This window comes from Dermacentor silvarum, chromosome 5, assembly GCF_013339745.2.
Source record: "Dermacentor silvarum isolate Dsil-2018 chromosome 5, BIME_Dsil_1.4, whole genome shotgun sequence".
NCBI classification, from domain to species: Eukaryota; Metazoa; Arthropoda; class Arachnida; order Ixodida; family Ixodidae; genus Dermacentor; species Dermacentor silvarum.
This window is the reverse complement of record NC_051158.1, coordinates 16,833,542-16,853,717: the sequence shown is the minus strand read 5'-3', so window position 1 is coordinate 16,853,717 and position 20,176 is coordinate 16,833,542. Positions and strand designations below refer to the sequence as shown.

The 20,176-nt window shown below is 43.4% G+C and overlaps 1 protein-coding gene across 1 annotated transcript in view; it reads left to right on the top strand.

The window, feature by feature from the left end:
* The window catches only part of LOC119452793 (arginine-glutamic acid dipeptide repeats protein), a 48,565-nt gene extending 34,020 nt beyond the window's left edge, over positions 1-14,545 (top strand). Inside the window, exons 9-12 of the mRNA XM_049667439.1 lie at positions 170-290; positions 4,139-4,345; positions 4,532-4,749; positions 11,258-14,545. Coding sequence (XP_049523396.1) covers positions 170-290; positions 4,139-4,345; positions 4,532-4,749; positions 11,258-11,296 — 585 coding nt within the window. The 3' untranslated portion in view covers positions 11,297-14,545. The remainder of the gene's footprint in view (positions 1-169; positions 291-4,138; positions 4,346-4,531; positions 4,750-11,257) is intronic.
* Positions 14,546-20,176: the final 5,631 nt, after the last annotated feature.

Genomic DNA, 20,176 nt, shown 5'->3' with positions numbered 1-20,176 from the left:
TTCTCGTATGGCAGACAGAATACATATGTGATATCCCTCTAGATATGCCACATACGCACAACACATCGTGAAGTGGGAGGGGTGAAAACACCACCTCATGAATAGATTAGAGAATGATGAGTGTGTTGCATGCCACATTTTTTTTTTTACTTTCCTCGACCGGTGACAGATGCAGATAGCTGAAATGACTAAGCAGCCGACGACAGTCCGCCCTCGCACCACATCCCGCAGACCTCGGGCATGTCCTCCTCAGTTGCCTGTCGACCCATGCTGCCCTGTGCCGGTGCCTGGTAAGCTGTCATTGTAAACATTGGCAAGGGATTTCAAATGCATCTATTCTAGTGCTTAGCACACAAACTTGAGGCAATACAGACAGAAGTTGAGACACACACACACAAGCGCAATCTTCTCTAGCTCAGCTTCTGTCTATGTTGTCTCAAGTTTCTTCACTAAACACTAGAAAAGATGTCATGCCAACAAGGCCAAAACTCAAACCTTGCATTTAAAATGCAGTTTTCTACAAATGTCTATGGGAACTTCAAGCCTAGCAGGAATTATCGCCTAGCATGGGAATTATAGTCAATACATGGATTTGCCTAAACTTCATGCTTCTGTCTTCGAATGGCTTTGCCGCTTTGCAGATTTATAATTTCCAGCTAACTATTGCTTTTAAATGCAGTACTTCATAGCGATTACGGATGTGTGTAGCATTTTAATTGCTTTGTTGCGCTTAGAAATCTGAGTGCTTGAAAATTTGCAAATGTCACACGTAATAAATAATGTCGCAAGAGCGTTTGAAGCCACAAGCGTGAATATTAGACAAATCAATATGCTAACCATCATTCTTGTAAGAACTGAGCGATTGATGTGCCAAAGCTCCTTCTAGTAATTTTTGTAGGCCACGCGAAAACGTGGGAGCCTGGTACCGAAATTTGTGCTGCATTTTCTTGTATGCTGTTTACATGACACATATTTCCATTTTTCAGCAAGCTTCGTTTTTTTGTTGTTTGTTTTCTTGTGTGCGTGTGGGGAGAGGGGGGATGAATGCATGCACACGTGCGCATATTTGTATATTTAAAAGAGGCATCAAGGCTCCAATGTGGTCCACCTCTGCACTACCTTTACTGTGCTTCAGAAAAGCATAGATAAGACATGGTCAGATACCAGGCTGACCGAATTGAAGACCAATCTGGGAAAGACATCATTGCAGAAGGGAACTCTGCCATGAGGCCACCAGGAGAAGCTGCAAGTTCTACTTGCAGGCAGGCAAAAAGAAAACTAGGACATGTCTTATGCAGGATTACCAGAACATAAGGTCTTCCATGTATCACTAAATGTTCTTTAGCCTCTTAGCTAATGTCCAAAGATATCCTACAAGTGTCATACACACCTAAGGAACATAGACACAAAAAGAAAAGCTTGGTTCGGTATGTTCTTGCCCGTTTGAATTTGCATTGATAGTACATATGTTAATAAGGTGCAGATGAGTTGGCATAGTGAATGCAAAGTAGTAAAAAAAAAACAAAATCCACAGATTAAGGCAGTGTAGCAGTGCACACGGAAGGCAGTGTTTTGAATACTGTAGCCTCTGGAGCACAAGTTACAGGCATTACTATGGCATGCCAGCTTTGCATATTTTTTATGGACAGTAAAAAAAAAAAGAAAAAAAAGCTTGTTCTTCTACATGCTTCACAGACAGATGTTTGCTTCTGTTTAAAGGAACACTCACTTGAGTTGTATTAAATCACCCTTTTACAATAGCAAGAAAAACGGTACCATGAGAAGACTCTTGGTAAGCGAGAAAAGACACGGAAACAAAAGATGAGTGGCGACACAGCCTTGAAGTTCTCACACCAGCTCACCGTCACGTTATGGATTTTGACGGCGTATGCTAGGATGTAGCAAATATTTTTTAGCACGAAAGATTGACTACATTGTATTCTAGAAGAGCCAAACTCTGCACTTGGCAAGTTTAAAAACCGTTATTGAGCTACAACAGCCCAAATAAGAGAAATACTTTAAAATGAGTGACGTCACAATGACGTACTGCACTGGAGCTATAGCGCGACCAGAGAACTGGACAATCATTGAGTAGTGTTGGAAGTCGCTGCCTCTTCTCGCCTCGCAACGTTTTATTATAAGTTCCTGTTGTAGATCTGTGTTTACGCAATTGCATCACGTGCTACAGATGCACATGTAACACTCGGTGTAACTAACACAGCTTCGCTGTTCGACTATCTTTATGGAGTGGAAGGTTAATTAAGAATTCCTTTATCTCATTCCAGCGTCACCGCCAATTTGAAAGCTGGTCAGAAACGATTATAAGAATTCTTGAAACTTCAAATGAGGCCTATTTGATTTCAGAACTGAGTTATAAGCTAAACCTGCTTATAACGAACCTCCATATAACAAATTACTGGATATAACGAAGTTTTTCTATTCTCAGCCGTTACTCCATAGAAGCACATGTATTTGAGACCTCTACGAACGAAGTGGCAGCGGGAGACCCCCTCGAAATAACGCATTTTCCCCACCGACAACACAGATTTCGCCCCAAATTTTGTCATTTTTGCTCGAGCAGCAACCGGAAGCACCTTCTCCGCTCCGACGGAATGCTGAGTTCGCTTGCTCGACGGCTATGCTACACACGCATGCGTTGTCAGCTGCATGAACCACTGACGCCGTACAAAACGTTTTCGGCGCTCGCCGCTAGGGTACAGCGCATCGTACTCGGGACATGCAAAAGCTCGATCTTTGCACATGCTTTTACATTTTCGGAAATACGTGCAGCTTTGGTTGTCGTTCCCTCCGTCCACATCGCATTGTTGTTTTGATCACTCCTGTCGACCTAGATGCACCTTATTCTACCGACGAAAATGAGCCCTCCAAAAACAACATTGCAACACGTGTGACTGCGCTGAATTTTTTCGCTCCAGTCGAACCATGTGAAACAGGCTTCAATCGGGGCAGCCAGTCTGCGGCACCTACCCACACTTACATAGACTCCACAAAATATTTCCCAACAAACACAGCGACAGATGTCCATGGTGCAATTCCACCCCGACACTACAACACATCACTTACCAATGCATGCAGCGTCCGGCAGACGCCGTCGCGCCGCTACTTAACGATACACTTAGCAATTGGTCGTGGAAGGCGCAACTCTCCGAAATGGACTTGGGAAGCCAATTGGTGACCCTCAACCAGGCCCGGCACGCCGCAATAGCCAGTGTTGCCCTGGAAGAGGGGCTCCACCCACAGTAACCAAGCACGATCTTTATTTAAATAAAGTTGTTTCTCTCTCTCTCTGCAGCACGCTCAACGCTTCTTTTGCGCCAAATACAACGAAGAGAGGCACGAGGGTCTCCGTGGTGCATGCGGCACTGCGTGGGTCTCTACACCAAATATTCAAAAATTCGAATACTAGATATTCGATTCGCAAATCGAATTATTTGAACGTTAGCTATTCGATTCGATTCGGTGATATTGGAGTGTTCGCGCACCCCTAGTTTACACCCTTGGGGCCTATCTTTATCCCACAAAAATAATTGTAATCTATCTTTGCGTGTCTTTCCTTTCTTTAACACTGTGTGCAATATACTTCCAGCTCCCAAATGGCATGAAGTAGCATTCTTGACAAGAAAGTAGCAAGCACAGGGTGTTTAGAAAAGTAAATGCCAGCAAAGCAGATGATGATTATCATTCAAATTCTAGAAGACCAGCACTTAGACGAAATACACAGAGAAAAACAACAAGCACATTGCTCTGTGTATTTGGTCTAAGTGCGGGTTTTCCAGAATTTGAACTATGCTACACCAGCCGACCCAATTTTTTACCCTTCTGATGATTACTGTTGTGGGACAAAAGGACGCCTCGAAGGGTGTAAGCTGTTTCAGAGTGTACGACTTTGGGCTTACCTTTAGTCATAGTACGATATTGGGCTGGTTGGTGTTGCGTGGCGTCTGAAGTGTAAGCCAGTGCAGCGAGACAAGCACAGATACAAAGGAAGACAACACAAGCGCTTGCGTTATATCCCTTTCTATCTGTTCTTGTCTTCCTGCTCTGTTGCAGTTCAGTTACTTCTAGTTGTTATGGCCCGACACATTGGCACAAACAAGTGTTCCTGTCTGGCTCGCAGATGCCAGGTACAGCGGGCCTTCCCTGGACACGGCACAGGCACAGCTGAAGGCAGCTGAGGTGCCTCTTAAGAAACGCCCCTTCGATCCGAGTGACTACACTCACCCACATGACCTGACATCGTGGGTTGCTTCATTTTCCCAAGTACAACCCTGCGAGCCAAGTGATTTGGACGAAGACAACGACAAATATGCACTTCATCGACCATGTAAGGGGTTTATGTTTACTACTATCTAAAGAATCACTCTCATCTAAATTGTGGCTCTCGTTTCTTTCCTGCTCTTAATGACAAGATTGTTACTGCTAGTCAAAAAGTACTGAAATATCCATTCACATGTAGATTTCTTTTCACTTTTTTTTTCCTTTTCTTTTTGCCGGTGACTTTTGAAAAAAGATTCCGTGTGCGAGGCTCTCTCAACTATGTCACTGGTCTCCTCCACGGAGCTAGAACCTGAATGTACTTCAGAGGGTTCCACCACAGATGCCCTACCTGACCTGGAGCCGATGGAGACTCCCCGTCTGCTGGAGACTACGGGAGATAGTCCTACAGATACTCCACCGAGAGGCCCTTTGCAGAGCTTGGAACCCCTTCCTCCACAGGAAGCTTCCGAGGTAAACGATGTGAGGGCATCACCTTGTTTGCTAGCAGGGCCGTTTGCATGCGCTACCTGAAAAATATTCACTCTGCTTGCTTCGCTGTTTTCGTGCACTTCCATTTGTTCTGCTGTGGTCTCCTGCTTTTGCTTAAGAAGTTGCAAGTTCAATTTCTTGCCATGGTGGCCACATTCCAATGGGATGCAGAAGGCAAAAACGCTTGTGTACCATGCTTCTAGTGCATATTAACCCCTTCCATGCCAGGCTATTATCCCGCATTTTCACAAAAAATGTCCAAATTATTTTTAAAGGCCCCAGTTGCCAACATGTTTTACTTCTTTTGCCAGAATAAGCTTGCTGCACGAATTGCACTGCCCCACGAATTATGTGCTGCCATCTACTAGAAGCACGACAAAGCACTGAGATGAAACCAGTTGCAAGCTGATCTGATCTTTGGTCATTTTACCAAAAACATCTGGATAAAACCAGCCGATCTATGGCCCGGAAGGGTTTGGGAACCCCAAGTGGTCCATGTTAATCGGCACAAAAAAGCACTGAGACGAAACCAGTTGACGAGCTGATCTCGTCATTGGTCATTTTACCAAAAACATGTGGTTGAAACCAGCCAATCTATGGCCCGGAAGGAGTTTAAGAACCCCAGGTGGTCCAATTTAATCGGCAGTCACTCTGCACTGTGGTGTCTCTCGTAGATTCGAGACTTGCAGTTGGATGGTAAATCACATAACTTAATTCAGTTTACCATTTGTTTTAAATTGAAATCAGCAAATGAACAAAGTCCTGATATTCAGTCAGTTGCAGCAAAATCTTGTTTACTCGGATTTCATTGGATGTGAAGTTCTTGAGTTATCCGATCACCGGAGGCTGGTCCTCCGGGCTCCGATTATCGAATTAAGGCATGGACGAAAAAGACCTACAACTACCATGCCTCTGGTGGGAAAATGTGGCCTTAGTTTCTATTATTTCATATGATCTTAGTGGAAACTGCAATTTGCATCATTGATACGCACTGGCAGCAGCAAGGGCTTGCAGAGGTCCTTCGCAGTGCGGTAGCGGTTTCAGTGCGACATGCCCTTAATGCGTGCTTCTCAAAATACCGCATGCATCTTCCAATTATTTCACTTCCAATGAGCTGGCCGAGAGTGTGGCCAGAACTGCTTATCCATCATGATGCAGAAGACAACTTTGATGCAAGCACGTGGGTAGCAGTAGAAGTGCATTTCATCCTTCATAGCTTCCAAGGTCATTGTGATGCCGCATGGCTTGCACTGAGTTCAAATGATACCATTTTCTTTTACAAATGCTGTAAAAATTACGTTTAAATGACCACGGAGAATGTATCGTGTTGAAAATGCCAACTGTGAAGTTTTCCATGCAGCATGCATTGCTGTGGTTAGCATCATGTGCACCGCGAAACGCAAGAAGCACAAAGCATTCCAAAATAGTTCCCCATGATTGTTTCTGCTATGAACTTATTAATTTTGAATTGGTAATTGTGGCAGTGCATACATACTCCACTGCTTTGTTTTGGTTGCAGGTTAGCGGAACATTTGCATTTCACATTTGCAGTGCTCTGTGCTTGCTGTGCTCTGGGACTTGACTGAATTAACCAGTGCGTGGCATGAACAAGGGATTGATACCATTGAGTAATACAAACGTTGATAGGTCCTGATGGCGACTCAAAATTATGCTTTTTTCCAAATTAGTGAGGGTCAAATTAACAAGCTTGCACTGATTGATGCCGTTTAATAATGCATGCATTGATAGGGCCCAATGGCGACTAGAAATTATCCGATTTTCCGAATAAGCAAGAGCCAAATTAGCGAGCTTTTATTGTATGATGATAATTTATGACCATTGGGGAGATGTATACAAGGTGGACCAGTAAGTTTGCTGTGGCCATGTTCAGCAGGCATTCTTTTATGTGGGGCAGTTAGTTGGGAAGCTAATTACTAATCTTGACAGAGTGGTTTTTCTTTTCTTTAACCCATTCTTTGTACCTGTGCCGTAAATCTTTCAGTTGCGCACAGACGTCCGTTCTGTGAAGATTTGGAATGCATGACACTTGCTTAGAATGTAGCTCGTAGTTTCAGTTCTTGGCTGTAGCACTCGCCTGTTCGTTTTCTGCATATAATTATAGGGCATGCATTTGCAGTTCTCCTAAATAAGAAATTGCTTTTTCATATCCATAAAGGTGTTGCATTGCATTTTTCACAAATTGCAGCAATCCTCTGCATCAAATATGTCTATATTTGTATTTTTACATGAAATTTATTTTTTCTACTGGAGGAAGGTAGGCCTGAACCAATATTTTGACAACGGGACATATCTGCTGTCAGGGCAACAACTACCTTCTCTCGTTTAATACTTATTTTATATTAGATCATTTTTAGACAAGATGTGTATTTTTACTCATTGCTTTAATTTCTTGTTGGCAACTTTTACTCTCAACTAGACACCTGATGATACAACTGTTTTACGTGTATGTGTAAATCTGAACGGCACTCACAATGTTGCTGCCAATCTGCAAAGTTGCTGCCAATCAATGATGTGGAGGGTACGCATCATTGTCTAGGCAATTCCTCGATTTTATAAGTGCTATATGGTCACTTCGAAAAGAGCTTGATTTGGTACCGAGTTGCAACTTTAGTCGGCGGTCTAATTGATTTGACAAAGTAGCATTGGTTATGCTCGGCTGGTGGATGTGGTGAGCAGCAAGTTGTTGAGGGAAGCTGGCTCTTTATGTGTTCATACCCATAGAATACATCCCAGATGAGGTGTAAGATGACATGCATAGGCATAGCAGAGTTTGCGTCTGTAGACAAATAGGTGGCTACTACTGCAAACACCTTACCAGTTGGTGTGTGTGAGGGAATTGCATAAGCTTATTGTGTGTGGGCGTAAGCCTTCCAAATGGAATTCGTGCAGTATAGCCTAAAGTGACATTGTCGCAGTTGCGTGCACGGTGATTGCACTTTGTGACGACACGCAATGCATATTGGGACTTGTGCCCTGAGGGAACATGAAATGCACCTGCAGCTGGATTGACTGATTGTGGGGTTTTACGTGCCAAAACCAGTTCTGATTATGAGGCTCGCCGTAATGGAGGGCTCCGGATTAATTTTGACCACCTGGGGTTCTTTAACGTGCACTACAACGCAAGCACACGGGCGTTTTTGCATTTCGCCTCCATCGAAATGCGGCCACCGCGGCCGGGGATCCCGCGATCTCGTGCTCAGCAGCGCAACGCCTTAGCTGACTAAGCCACCGCAGCGGGTGCACCTGCAGCTTCAAGACAAGGGTTGTGCCATTGTCATCCTGGAATTGAAATGAATTACTGTCTTTCTTAAAGCCCAAAATAGAATGGGAATGGAATGATGGCTGACTAATTTTGTGGGAATGGAAACGAAATAGAATTGCGCGTATTTTAGTCAGAATGGAATGGCTTCTTTTCGGTAAATGTTCCTTTATTTCTCCCCTGGAAGCATCACATGCATGCAGTTAGGCATTTCTGCCATCTTTCTAGATTAGGATCTGATCTAGATCATGTTCTAGATCAGGTCAAGGTTGCTCCTTGGTGCTGAAGTCAAACAGGTGATGAGATGTGCATTGCTGTCGTTGCACACAAGTTTCTCCTCCTAGGCGAGAGGCCTGGGACGCGGCCGCTGGATAAAAAAAAGATGTGGCCTGCCGCGTGCATTGAAAACGGTGTGATCCGCCATGGCGCCACATGTCGGGGGCTGTTGTCTGGCATCGGCATAGCAAATGCGTCAGGAACGCACTTGGAACGCCGTCGCGCGTGCAAGCCAAGCGGCCGACATTGCAACTACGGCCATCACGTTCGCTCCCATTGCAGCGCGCCCTATGCGGCAGGCCGCACCTTTTTTTTTTTTTTTTTTTAATCCAGCAGCCGTGCCTGGGAGATCAAAATTACTGGACTCTGAGTTTTAATAGCACAAGGATGATGTTGGAGAGTATAGGATGAGCTTTTGTGAGGACTCGCATGCCCTCACGAGCACTCGGTGATGCCTTCATGAATGTCAAGGACTATATGCCACAGAAGTTCCCTGTTGTGTTATGCACGCTATCCTCTGTGCATATGTGACTACGTCTGAGAATGTGGCAAATGTGTAAGAACACTCAAGAGCATCGGAATGATGTAATTACCAGTGCCCTTGCAGAATGTGCCAACACCATGGGTCAGCAGATAGGCTGGGACAGTGCACATGTCCTTGTAAGGAAAACAAATTTGAATTGGCATTTCTTATCTTGAGTTGCGGCATATCCGCACAACTTCATATACTTTGCAACATGTGCTCACCAACATATAAACCGGTGCTTATCTTTTTTTTTTTTACCCTTTATTGCAATCAAGGCTCCTGCATTGGGGCCAAAATGTCAAGCACTTCTGAACCTATTTACCTTGGGTAACATTTCGTCCCATATTATCAGAAAAGAGGGTTTGCAGTAAATCTCACTGCCAATGTTTTGGCCAAAGCCGCTGACCGAAAGGGAAATCCTATAAAATTGGCAAGTTGTTCACTTGTACCAGGGAGGAGGCAAGTGATTTTCACTCCAGTGCTTGTGCAAAAAATGCATAAAATGCTAGCTCTGCAGTGATGAAAAGATACCAGGAATTTATTTTATTTTCATACTCTCAATCGCCCGAAGGCTTTACAGAGAGGAGGGGCAAGAACAAATGTAATTGTTAATAGCGGTCTTGAAATTCTTGGGAGTCAGAGATGGCAGTGATGGAGGCGGTTCCAGTCTTCCGAGGTTCTTGGTATCAAGTGAGTCAGAGTAAATTTTTGTGCGACAAAGGGGTACACCAACTTTCTGGGATTGATCAATGCGAGACGATACGTACGATGACCGATGGAGTAATTCTTCCCTAAGTATGTGATCGAAGTAAAATATTTTATGGAAGAGGCACAGTCGAGAACACTTTTGGCACAGAGCGAGGTCTGGTAGGTCAAGAGTTAGTTTCATTGAAAACACACTAGAATAGAGATTATAGTTAGAAATATAAACCGGGCGCTGCGATACTGGAGAAGCTCTAAAAGGTTTGGTAGTGTTACCTTTTCAACATCCCAAATTGAGCAGGCATACTCAAGTTTGGGTCTGACCAAGGTCATGTAAAGTGTGAGTTTTACAGAAAGTCCATGGTTCCAGAAAGTCCGCTATCCACATGGCAGTCTTGAGAGATGGCACCTGTAGATACTTCAATGTTGCCTTTTTCTTTGTTGTTCTTCACACCTTTTCTTGTGTAGGGTGTTGCTTTAGGAGCATAGTATAAGTGCCAGGGCCAGTAAAGGTCAAACATTAACTGTGAATCACCACTGGCAAATTTTGTGTCCCAGCTGAGAACACGATTTGCGATCAGTGACGCATCATGAGTTACTTTGCAGTGTCATAAGCAACTGTGCCATGATTGATGCTAGCAGCAGTGGATAGTCATTGTAGCTTCTATGCAAGTACTGGAGTGGTTCTGAACCATTTTGTTTTTCTGATCTTTTTCTGCATTCGCTTTTGGACAACACGGCAAGGTTGCTTCATGCAATACTTTTCACATCTTGGAGCAGAGTTATGTTCACGAGGTTCAGTGCATCACTCATGCACACATGAGAGCCTACTGCATGTCTCTCATGGACAATCAACCTTCACATCCTTTGGAAGGGCACGTGTAATGAATGGCTGAGACTTCATGTCTGCTTCTGTTTTCTGCCTCAGAGAATCTTTGCTGTAACCAAACCCTGATCACCAATTTGACATACGAGCATCAACTGTTTAGTGTGCATGTAAAAAAAATACAGGTAACGTTTTTAATGGCACAGCTTGCCATGGTAAAATTGCTTTTGACACATACTCTTTTCATAGTTTTGAAAAGAGTGGTTACATGCATATGTTGAAATTGCCACTGCTGCTAAAGAGAGATTGACCTAAGAAGCTACAATGACATTCATGGGAAACAAGTTTGTTTACCATGAATAAGCCGTTTGGCTTTGACGATTGAACCAGTGTGCTGGAAATTTAAGTGGGCACTAGTTTCGCAGATAGCCTTGGCATGATACTCTGCACTGAAAGCCCTCTTCTTGCTTGAAGGTGCATTGTTTCATCTCTTGAGGGCATGCCTTTGCTTTACATAGTAGTATTTCACGAAACTAGTACTTGTTAGCAGAGTACTAGTCATAACACTGATGAACTTATTGCAGGTAATGTGGCATGTGTATTACTTTTCAAAACTGTAAGCCATTGTGGCAGGAGGGGCACAAGCAGTGATCAGCAGGTAGGTATGGCAGCAACAGTCTGCATGATCAGCATGAGATTTCAAAAAGAAAAATTTTAGATGTCCTTTTAAATTTGCAAAGCTTAATTACATGCTTGTGAAGCAAATATAGAAACAATGCATAGAAAACATTACATCATTTCTTGCTAGGATAGGCTGATGCTAAAAAAATTGTACACAAATCTGCAAAATCAAACATAAGGTGCATTTTGCTTCTTCCAGTCTGACGAGGACTTGCCATTCTATGACCTGGACAGCTAGCAAGTGTCCACTCGGGGTAAGTCGCAGTGCTATGTTTCTCGTATCATTATCTTGTGTGGCATGCCTTTAATTTTTTACTTCTCACCATTGCATGAGCAGTGTCACAGTGAAAGCCTTTGAAAGCATTTGTGGTGCAGCCTAGGCTGGTTGGTTCATAATCTGCATTTATTTGGGCACCCACTGAGCCTTCTACATTTAGTGTTCATCTGCTGCACAGGCATTCGGAACTATCGCATAACGAAGCCAAACCAAGACTGGTGTTCCGAAAGTGTTCAATGCGTGTATTCTTAATGCTTGTAGAGTAGCAAGCCTACAGTTTGACTGTGCTTGCTTCCCAACTGCTTTAGTCATTATGGATCACTACCTGCTTTAGTCGTTATGGATCACTATGGAAGATCTGCCAATATTTAATAATTAAAAGGGTCCTGAACCACCCCTCAGGCTTGGTGAAAAACTCCAACTTCAATCTCCAAAATTCCAATCCAACTTGCGCTTCAAAATGTGCAAGTTGGATGCTACTATCCGTCGGTCAAGCTGGTGCAGGGCAAAGCTGCGGTCTTCACCATGTAGCACAGCCAGACTGGAGCACATGAGCGCAAGCGTGCCCTCCTGACCCGTCATGCACAAAGCAAACACTGCGCTTATGCATTACAGATGCACGTTGCTGCAGTCTGCTTCGTAGCGTAGATACCGTGGCCACCGCGGGGTGCTGGGTACAAGCCCACTTGCTGAGTGCACTGTGGCTCACTGAGGACAACGCGACGCACCCTAGGCACCAAAATCAAAAATAGTGGCGTCTCCGTGAACATTCAAAATCAAATTTGAACTGCACGCCATGGTGACATTCAGTAGGTGGTGTGTTGTGGGCACGCCCTGCTCCACCGTAGCCTTCACAGTGCAAGACATTGAAGGAGGAGCGGGAGCATCGTGAAGGGGATCAAAGGCGATTTTTGATTGCCCATAGCTCCGCTTCTGCTGAACGCATTGAAGTACTTTTTGCTGCAACGTATTTCTGAGATAATCAAGTTTAACTTGAAATGCATTTCTCGACTTCGATAAAGGGTGTTTTAGGGCCCCTTTAAAGGGTAGGGCATTGTTGCATTGTGGTTGTAGTCTTGGATGCAGTTTGGCCTAGTGCCATAGTCTCTGGTTTGCACTGTCCGCACCAGCAGGCTGCCTCAAGACAGCTGTAGAGGTGGCACCCATGGTTGAATAATACCACATTGCGTTTTATGAGCGACTGCCCCTAGAGTCCCAGTAGTTGCCAACACTAATGAACTTATTTGCCAGTTGACAGTCAGCACCTTTCCCGTCCGTGTGCGTTGCACAGCCTTTATGAGGGAGTGGACAGCAGTTGTGGTGAGAGGGCATTTTGCTGTGATGACAAATGTTAAATAAAAAAAATTTAAATAATGCTTCACCATCAGAGTGACGGGTATTTCAGGAAATCATAGGAAAGAGCAGACTGTTTGTTAACCCGTTCAGCATCGCTGACATACCTGTCCATTTCCACATTTCTGTACTGCCATGTTTCTTTTGACATCTCTTTTGTAAGATAGGAAATTGAGGACCACACTGAGAGAGCATTTGCTATTATCCATGTCATTTTTTAATTTCTGTGCAACCAAAAATAAAGCGTGTTCATTTTAAAATATCGGAGACGCTGGAGGTGCGTCATTAAAAAAAAAAAAAAAAAAAAAACCTGACACTGAAAGGGTTAAACAAAAGTGTAGGATCTGTGCTGTGATTACAGAAACACTATTTGGCTCATGCGTTCATGACAGCATTATAGAGTAGATTTGAGTGATACATACCCATGGCGCACAAAGGCACTTTCCAATGGCTATTGAGTCAATGGCCTTTCATGTTCTTAGATTCCATTAAACTTGGAGTTGTGTTGTTGCTACACAGCAATCTCGGTCGCCAAAAGGTTTCAATAATCTCAACACAAAGTGCATTTGGCAGTGCTGTTGCAACAATTCTGCATTCCTGAAAGTGCCCAGCCTTCAGAATTTATCTAGAAAGTGCATTTTCACTGCTGTAAAGTTTTTAAATATACTCAAATAATGTAACATCTTTAGTTTTATTATTGTCACAGGTAAGCATTTTTCATAGACCAGTGTTAATTTTGCAAGCGAGCTCTGGCAGCATTGATACTGCTGCCTGCAGCATTTTTAATATGGCATGGGACCAACACTTGCTGTTGATGCAAGATAATTATTTTTACAAGGTGAATAGTTTCATCTTATTGTTTTTTTCGTTTGAACACATTGTTTACAATGTGCTGGTGACAGGGTACCCTTGCCCACTGCTTGAGGGCCTTCGAAATGTCAGTACAGTTTTGCACAATTCTATCGACTTGTTGGAATATTGAAGACTGCTGTTGCTTTGGCACTGTTCAGAGACTGCTGTGGACATCCACTTCACTACGTAAAATCTTACAAAGTACCCAATTTTTTGCAGATGGTGAACAGACTGTCTAATGTTGGGCTCCACAGCAGAGGACCTCACATGTGAATGATGTCTTGAAGTGGCTTTGTGGAAAAACATCACGCTGCAGTCACCTGACATTATGGTCTAATTCGCTGCTGCCAAATTATTTGAAATTTTCGGTTGTTACTTTTAAGCACTGTGCTTTTCCTTACTCCATGTTCTCTGAAATGTTGTTCTCACTGTTTTCCTTGTTGGATATAGTTTCTTCAGTAATGACAGTTGTGATCTACTGTGTAAACTTTCTAGAACATTTTCCTATCGTTACTTCTTAACATGCACTCGCCTACCTCAGCTGCCTGTGAAGTTTTATTAAGTGATGTTTTATGGAGCCGCAGTGCATGAAACGCTGGCTTCTCACATTGCAGTTCATGAAACAACCATTGAAAAAGCTGGAGCTGTTATGTGTCTTTCATTCTTTAATGACGCTCATGTGCTGTGCCATGGAAGAATTGGCCCTCTACATTGTGCAAGAATCACGCTGTGGAAAATGCAAGTTTGTCTGTAAAGCCTTGCGCAGCTGCAGTTTAGTTATCCATTATAAAAACAGCATAACAGTGGACGGAGGACGGAAAGAAAGAATGAACGAACAGAGTGCTCGTGTCAGTTGTTTCCTTCCGTCCTCCCTCCACTGTTGCGTTGTTATTATGGATTATCAACTAGTCGGTCATACACATAGCAGTTTAGTGCGTGACCTTGTTTTCTTAAGTGCCTCTCCCCCCCTTCGTTTGCATTAACAATAAACTGATTACAGCATAGAGTCAGCCTTAAACAAGTAATGGCTTAGCCCCATTCAGAAAGCATCATTCTAACAAACATTTGAAACAATGCAAGGCAGAGGGCACATTGAGGGACAGCCAGCAGACTTCCATATTGGTGAAGGGACACCAATGCGCAAGTCAGTATCAAATTTGCATCAGGATTTGTATTGATGTTGAACCCTGGAACCTATTCAGATGATAAGTGAAAAATTTGGGAATGATTGCAGCACAAATAAAAGTTTGGTAGAAACATGTCACAAATAGCTGTCAATTTACCAGCGTCTTGAGCGCTACTTTTTACTATGTTTCTAACAGAAGAAAAGGTGTGTTTTTATGCTCTACTTGATTAGTAGAAAGGGAAACGAAGGTGCTCGATATAAAGCCAACAGGCAATGAAGCCAAGGAAAGCACAGGTGTAATTAGCTGTGGTTGAAATTGAAATGAGGAAAATAATGAGGAAAAGGTAAAATGAAAGTGGATAAAAAGATAAGGTGACAAATTATCTTTTTGTCCTCTTTCATTTTCTATTTTTCTCATGATTTTCTACATTTCAATTTCAACCACAGCTAATTACACCTGTGCTTTCCTTGACTTCATTGCCTTTATATGGTCCTACTCGATTATATAGTGCTTGTTATTCTGTGGCTCGCATTTTTCCAGACAAACTTTATATGCTATGACTGCATTTGGGGCTGCAGTTGCTGCGCACTTATGGCGTCTTGATGGGCTGCATGGGAGGGGGCTTCAAAAGTTGTTCCACTGGACAATCGCAACCAAAATTTATCATTTCCAACTTTGTGCCCTCCCATACGACCATTCGTTGTCGTAAGACCATTACGAGCTCGTCAAGCTGGTATGCAAAGCTGGCATTGCCTTGTCGCTTCACTCTTTGTCATTGCACTTGGCCAGAAAAATACTTTGTAAACCATGCAGGAAGCTTGTATGTTGAACAGTGCTTGGTTGATGCAGCGTCCGATATTATATGACTTCATTATGGTGTCTGCACAGTGATGCTTGTTTAATTTGTAACTGTTCTTGCTATGTTTTGACGCACGTTTGTGAGGCTCTTAAATGACACCCTAGAATAAGTCCTCCTTTCCCAATGTTGAAACATTGGATAAGTAATAATTAAAAAGATGACATCACAGTAAAAAAACATGGTCAGCCAGTGTTACCCTGTTGTTGTGCATCTTGTTGCCAGTGCTTGTCTTGGGCTTATTGTTCATCGCCTGTGCATTCATCTGGTACAAAACAAATCAGACCATGTCTTAGTTCTGTGGTAGTCTTTGTTGTGTTGAGGGAGGCTCTGTCCATCACTTTGAAGCTTGGATGGATGTCACCTGGTTTTGAAGAGTGACAAGGCCTCTGAATGATGTCAACATGGATGGATGGTGCCAAGACAAGTGCTGCTTTTGTTTTGTGCTGTTTTGTACCTTGCCACCTTGGAAGTTCGAACTTTCCTGTGTCTGACCTTCAGCAATGATTGCATATTTAGAGTAAAAGGGTGAACTTTCTGGAGCCTTTCACTTGTCACTGTACCAAAGTGTTTTTGAATTATTCAAGCAAAAAGCACCCTTCTGTGCCGTTGATGTTCTGCCAAAAGTAAACTGCCAAAAATAAACTGTTTTTGCCAAAGGCGGTGAGGTAACATTTATACAGTCTTTACTGCGTAAGCCAGGCCTGTATAGGGGTCGTACAACTTCTTGAATATCTATGAATTTTGAAAAAGAGATTCAAGGGCCCTTAAAACTCCTTGAAAATATGTGTGCTCCAATTGAATTCATTGAAAATAACAAACTCCGCATTGGGATTATGTCATGGACACTATGTCTCTTTGATTTGTTGTCCTGGACGATCCAGGGCTGCCGTAGATGTGTGCAACGCTCGCTGCCTGAGAGCACCGCCTTGGGAAGTCTTGAGGAGTCTGAGAGAACAAATCAGGAGCCCCACTGTCTATCAGGAAACTATGCTTGATATTTTCTTTTTAGAATGTCGCTAAGGTATACAATGTGGAGTGTTCACAGCCACTAATGACAGGCTAGTTTAAATGTTTAAATTACCATTGCCATTGTGGAGCTAGATAAAGCCAGGTCAAGCGACCAAGCTGTACTACTTTCTTTTCTTTGTTTTTTTTTTGGCTAGATTGTTCATACCACAGCTATTATGGCTCCATTTTAGATCCCTTGGCTCTAGAAATACGTACTGAAAAGTAAGTTTCATCCATGTGGCTTTAAACGTAACAAGTATCTTCGTACCATTAACTATCATGCTAGAAGGTGATTGACGTCATTACATTGGGAAAGTCAACTTTGAAAAGCCACCTGAAGAGCTTGAAGCACGTTTCCAGCAGTTGCCTAGCTGCAAGGAATTGAAGCAATGACCGAGATATCACTATATTCCAGTGTATGTGTTTGTTTTCCTTTCCATGAATTTCGACCTTTGTCATCCTTGAATTCCTAGAATTGTCCTTGAATTTTGAGTCTAATGTTGTGCAAGAATCCTGTGCCTATATTGCAGTGCATGGAGTAGATCTCTAGCATTTGTTTTTAATCATTCTTGCCACTTTCTCATTGCTTCAATATATATTATCTTAACCTTGCGACACCCAGTGTGCATCGATTCCGAAAGAAATTGTCCGCGTCAGCCAGAGCTGTATGCAAAAGATGGGCTCACAGCATTTTTCACACTCGCAGAAAGGATTGTGTAAGTCTGCATAGTTCTGAACCCACCAGGGTCAACAAGATGGTTTGTGAAACATTTAAGACAAATCACACGCTTGTGTGACAATCTTTACACAAAGCTTTTTGATTTTTGCGCAAAAGGCAAAGAAAGCTCCATTTTAGAATGTGTCTTTCAGCGCATACAATAGTGTACTGCTGAGGAAACCTTCATCAAGCAGATGTACTAATCTTGTGATCTCTTCCCATAAGGATTTCACATATGTTGATTCTGGATGTCTTCTGATCTATGGGCACTGTCTTCTGCTACATAGTTGATATCTATTGGCATGATTGCAATTATGCATCAAAATTTGACTTAATGAACTTCACCTTGGCCATTCTGTAATCATGTGCACCTTTGTTTCACTGGTTCATATTTATGAATAGGGGACATTACTCGTACATATTTTGCCTCTTTGGAGGAACTGTAAAGAAAATGATTGACCATTTGGGTATATAGGAAGGATGCAAGCCAATTTTATTAATCTGAAAGAGAGCTGTGATTGGGACTCCAACTACCAAAGTAAGAAACGGGGGTTGGCTGGCTTTTGCCTGCCGACAGTGGGGGAAAAAAAATCATTTAATGCCACAAAGAGAGAGTTGGGAAGAATAAAATTCAGCAGTGTCACTAGGAACAACACACTATTGTTGAAACCTGTTGTGCAAAAGCCAAAAAATTGAGCTCAGCATTCTGCATAAAATTATAGAGCAGCTTGCAGTTCTCCTAAGAAATTGCTTTTTCAAGTCCATAAAGGTTTTGCATTGAATTTTTCACAAATTGCAGCAATCCTCCGCATCAAATATGTCTACATTTGTATTTTTACGTGAAATTGATTTTTTTCTACTGGAGGAAGGTAGGCCTGAACCAATATTTTGACAACGGGACATATCTGGTGTCAGGGCACCAACTACCTTTTCTCGTTTAATAGTTATTTAATATTAGATCACACATTTTCTTTCACTCTCTCAATTTTAGACAGGATGTGTATTTTTACTCATTGCTTTAATTTCTTGTTGGCAACTTTTACTCAACTAGACACCTCATGATACAACTGTTTTACGTGCATATGTAAATCTGAACGGCATCCGCAATTGTTGCACCCGCATCTTTTCTAGGCAATTTCTCGGTTTTATAAGTGCTATATGGTCACTCCGAAAAGAGCTTGATTTGGTACCGAGTTGCAACTTTAGTCGGCGGTTTAATTGATTTGACAAAGTAGTGCTGGTTATGCTCAGCTGGTGGGTGTGGTGAGCAGCAAGTTGTTGAGGGAAGCTGGCTCTTTATGTGTTCATACCCATAGAATACATCCCAGATGAGGTGTATGATGACATGCATAGGCATAGCAGAGTTTGCGTCTGTAGGCAAATAGGTGGCTACTACTGCAAACACCTTACCAGTTGGTGTGTGTGAGGGAATTGCATAAGCATGTGTGTGGGCATAAGCCTTCCTAATGGAATTCGTGCAGTACAGCCTAAAGTGACAGTGTCGCAGTTGCGTGCACGGTGATTGCACTTTGTGACGACACGCAACGCATATTGGACTGTGGCCTGGGGGAACATGAAACGCACCTGCAGCTTCAAGACAAGGGTTGTGCCATTGTCATCCTGGAATTGAAATGAATTACTGTCTTTCTTAAACCCCAAAATAGAATGGGAATGGAATGACGGCTGGCTAATTTTGTGGGAATGGAAAGGAAATAGAATTGCTCCTATTTTAGTTGGAATGGAATGGCTTCTTTTCGGCAAATGTTCCTTTATTTCTCCCCTGGAAGCATCACATGCATGCAGTTGTTTTCGGGCATTTCTGCCATGTTTCTAGATCAGGATCTGTTCTAGATCATGTTCTAGATCAGGTCAAGGTTGCTCCTTGGTGCTCAAGTCAAACGGGTGATGAGATGTGCATTGCTGTCATTGCACACAAGTTCCTCCTCCTAGGCGAGAGGCCTGGGAGATCACAATCACTGGACTCTGATCGTTAATAGCGCAAGGATGCTGTTGGAGGATATAGGATGAGCTTTTGTGAGGATTGGCATGCCCTCACGAGCAGTCAGTGATGCCTTCATGAATGTCAAGGACAATATGCCACAGAAGTGCCCTGTTGTGTTATGCACGTTATCCTCTGTGCATGGTGTGACTACGTCTGAGAATGTGGCAAATTCGGAAGAACACTCAAGAGCATCAGAATGATGTACCAGTGCCCTTGCAGAAGGTGCCAACACCATGGGTCACCAGATAGGCTGGGACAGTGCACATGTCCTTGTAAAAAAACAAATTTGAATCAGCATCTTATTTTGAGTTGCGGCATATCTGGACATCTTCACATACAGTCGAATCTCGATAATTCGAACTCGAAGGTGCCCGAAAATTTGTTCGAATTAAAAGGATTGACTTATTTTTGACGTATTTGTGCACCATAGCGCTACGTACGAACGGTGCGAGTCGTGAAATATCGCGGCGCGCAAGCACATAGCGAGCGAGGGCCACGAAACTGAGGGAGCGCAACCGACGCGCGCGCGGAGACCGTCGAAGGTGAGGAAGGAGGGCGGCAGGGAAGCGCATTTGGCCTCGGCAACCCCGTCGCTTTGGTGGCTCCCTCGCCCTCCCTCTCAACTCCCTCATAGCTCCTTCACCTTCGACGGTCTCTGCGTGCACGCGTCGCCGTGCCGGCGCCGCCCGCTCCCTGAAGTTTCGTTTACTGCCGTTATTCGGATGCGAGCATTGGCCAGCGTGGGCAGTTACGTTGGCCGGACTGCCGGACTCCGTGTTGCTTCCCTCCTGCACCGTAGCTGCAGCGTTGGCTGAGACGTTGGCACGTACCGGCGCGACGCAGAAACGGCGACCTTGCCATTTAAGAGAGTGAAATTTTCAACGCGGTATTTTTTCTTCTTTTTTATGTGTCCTCGCGGCGT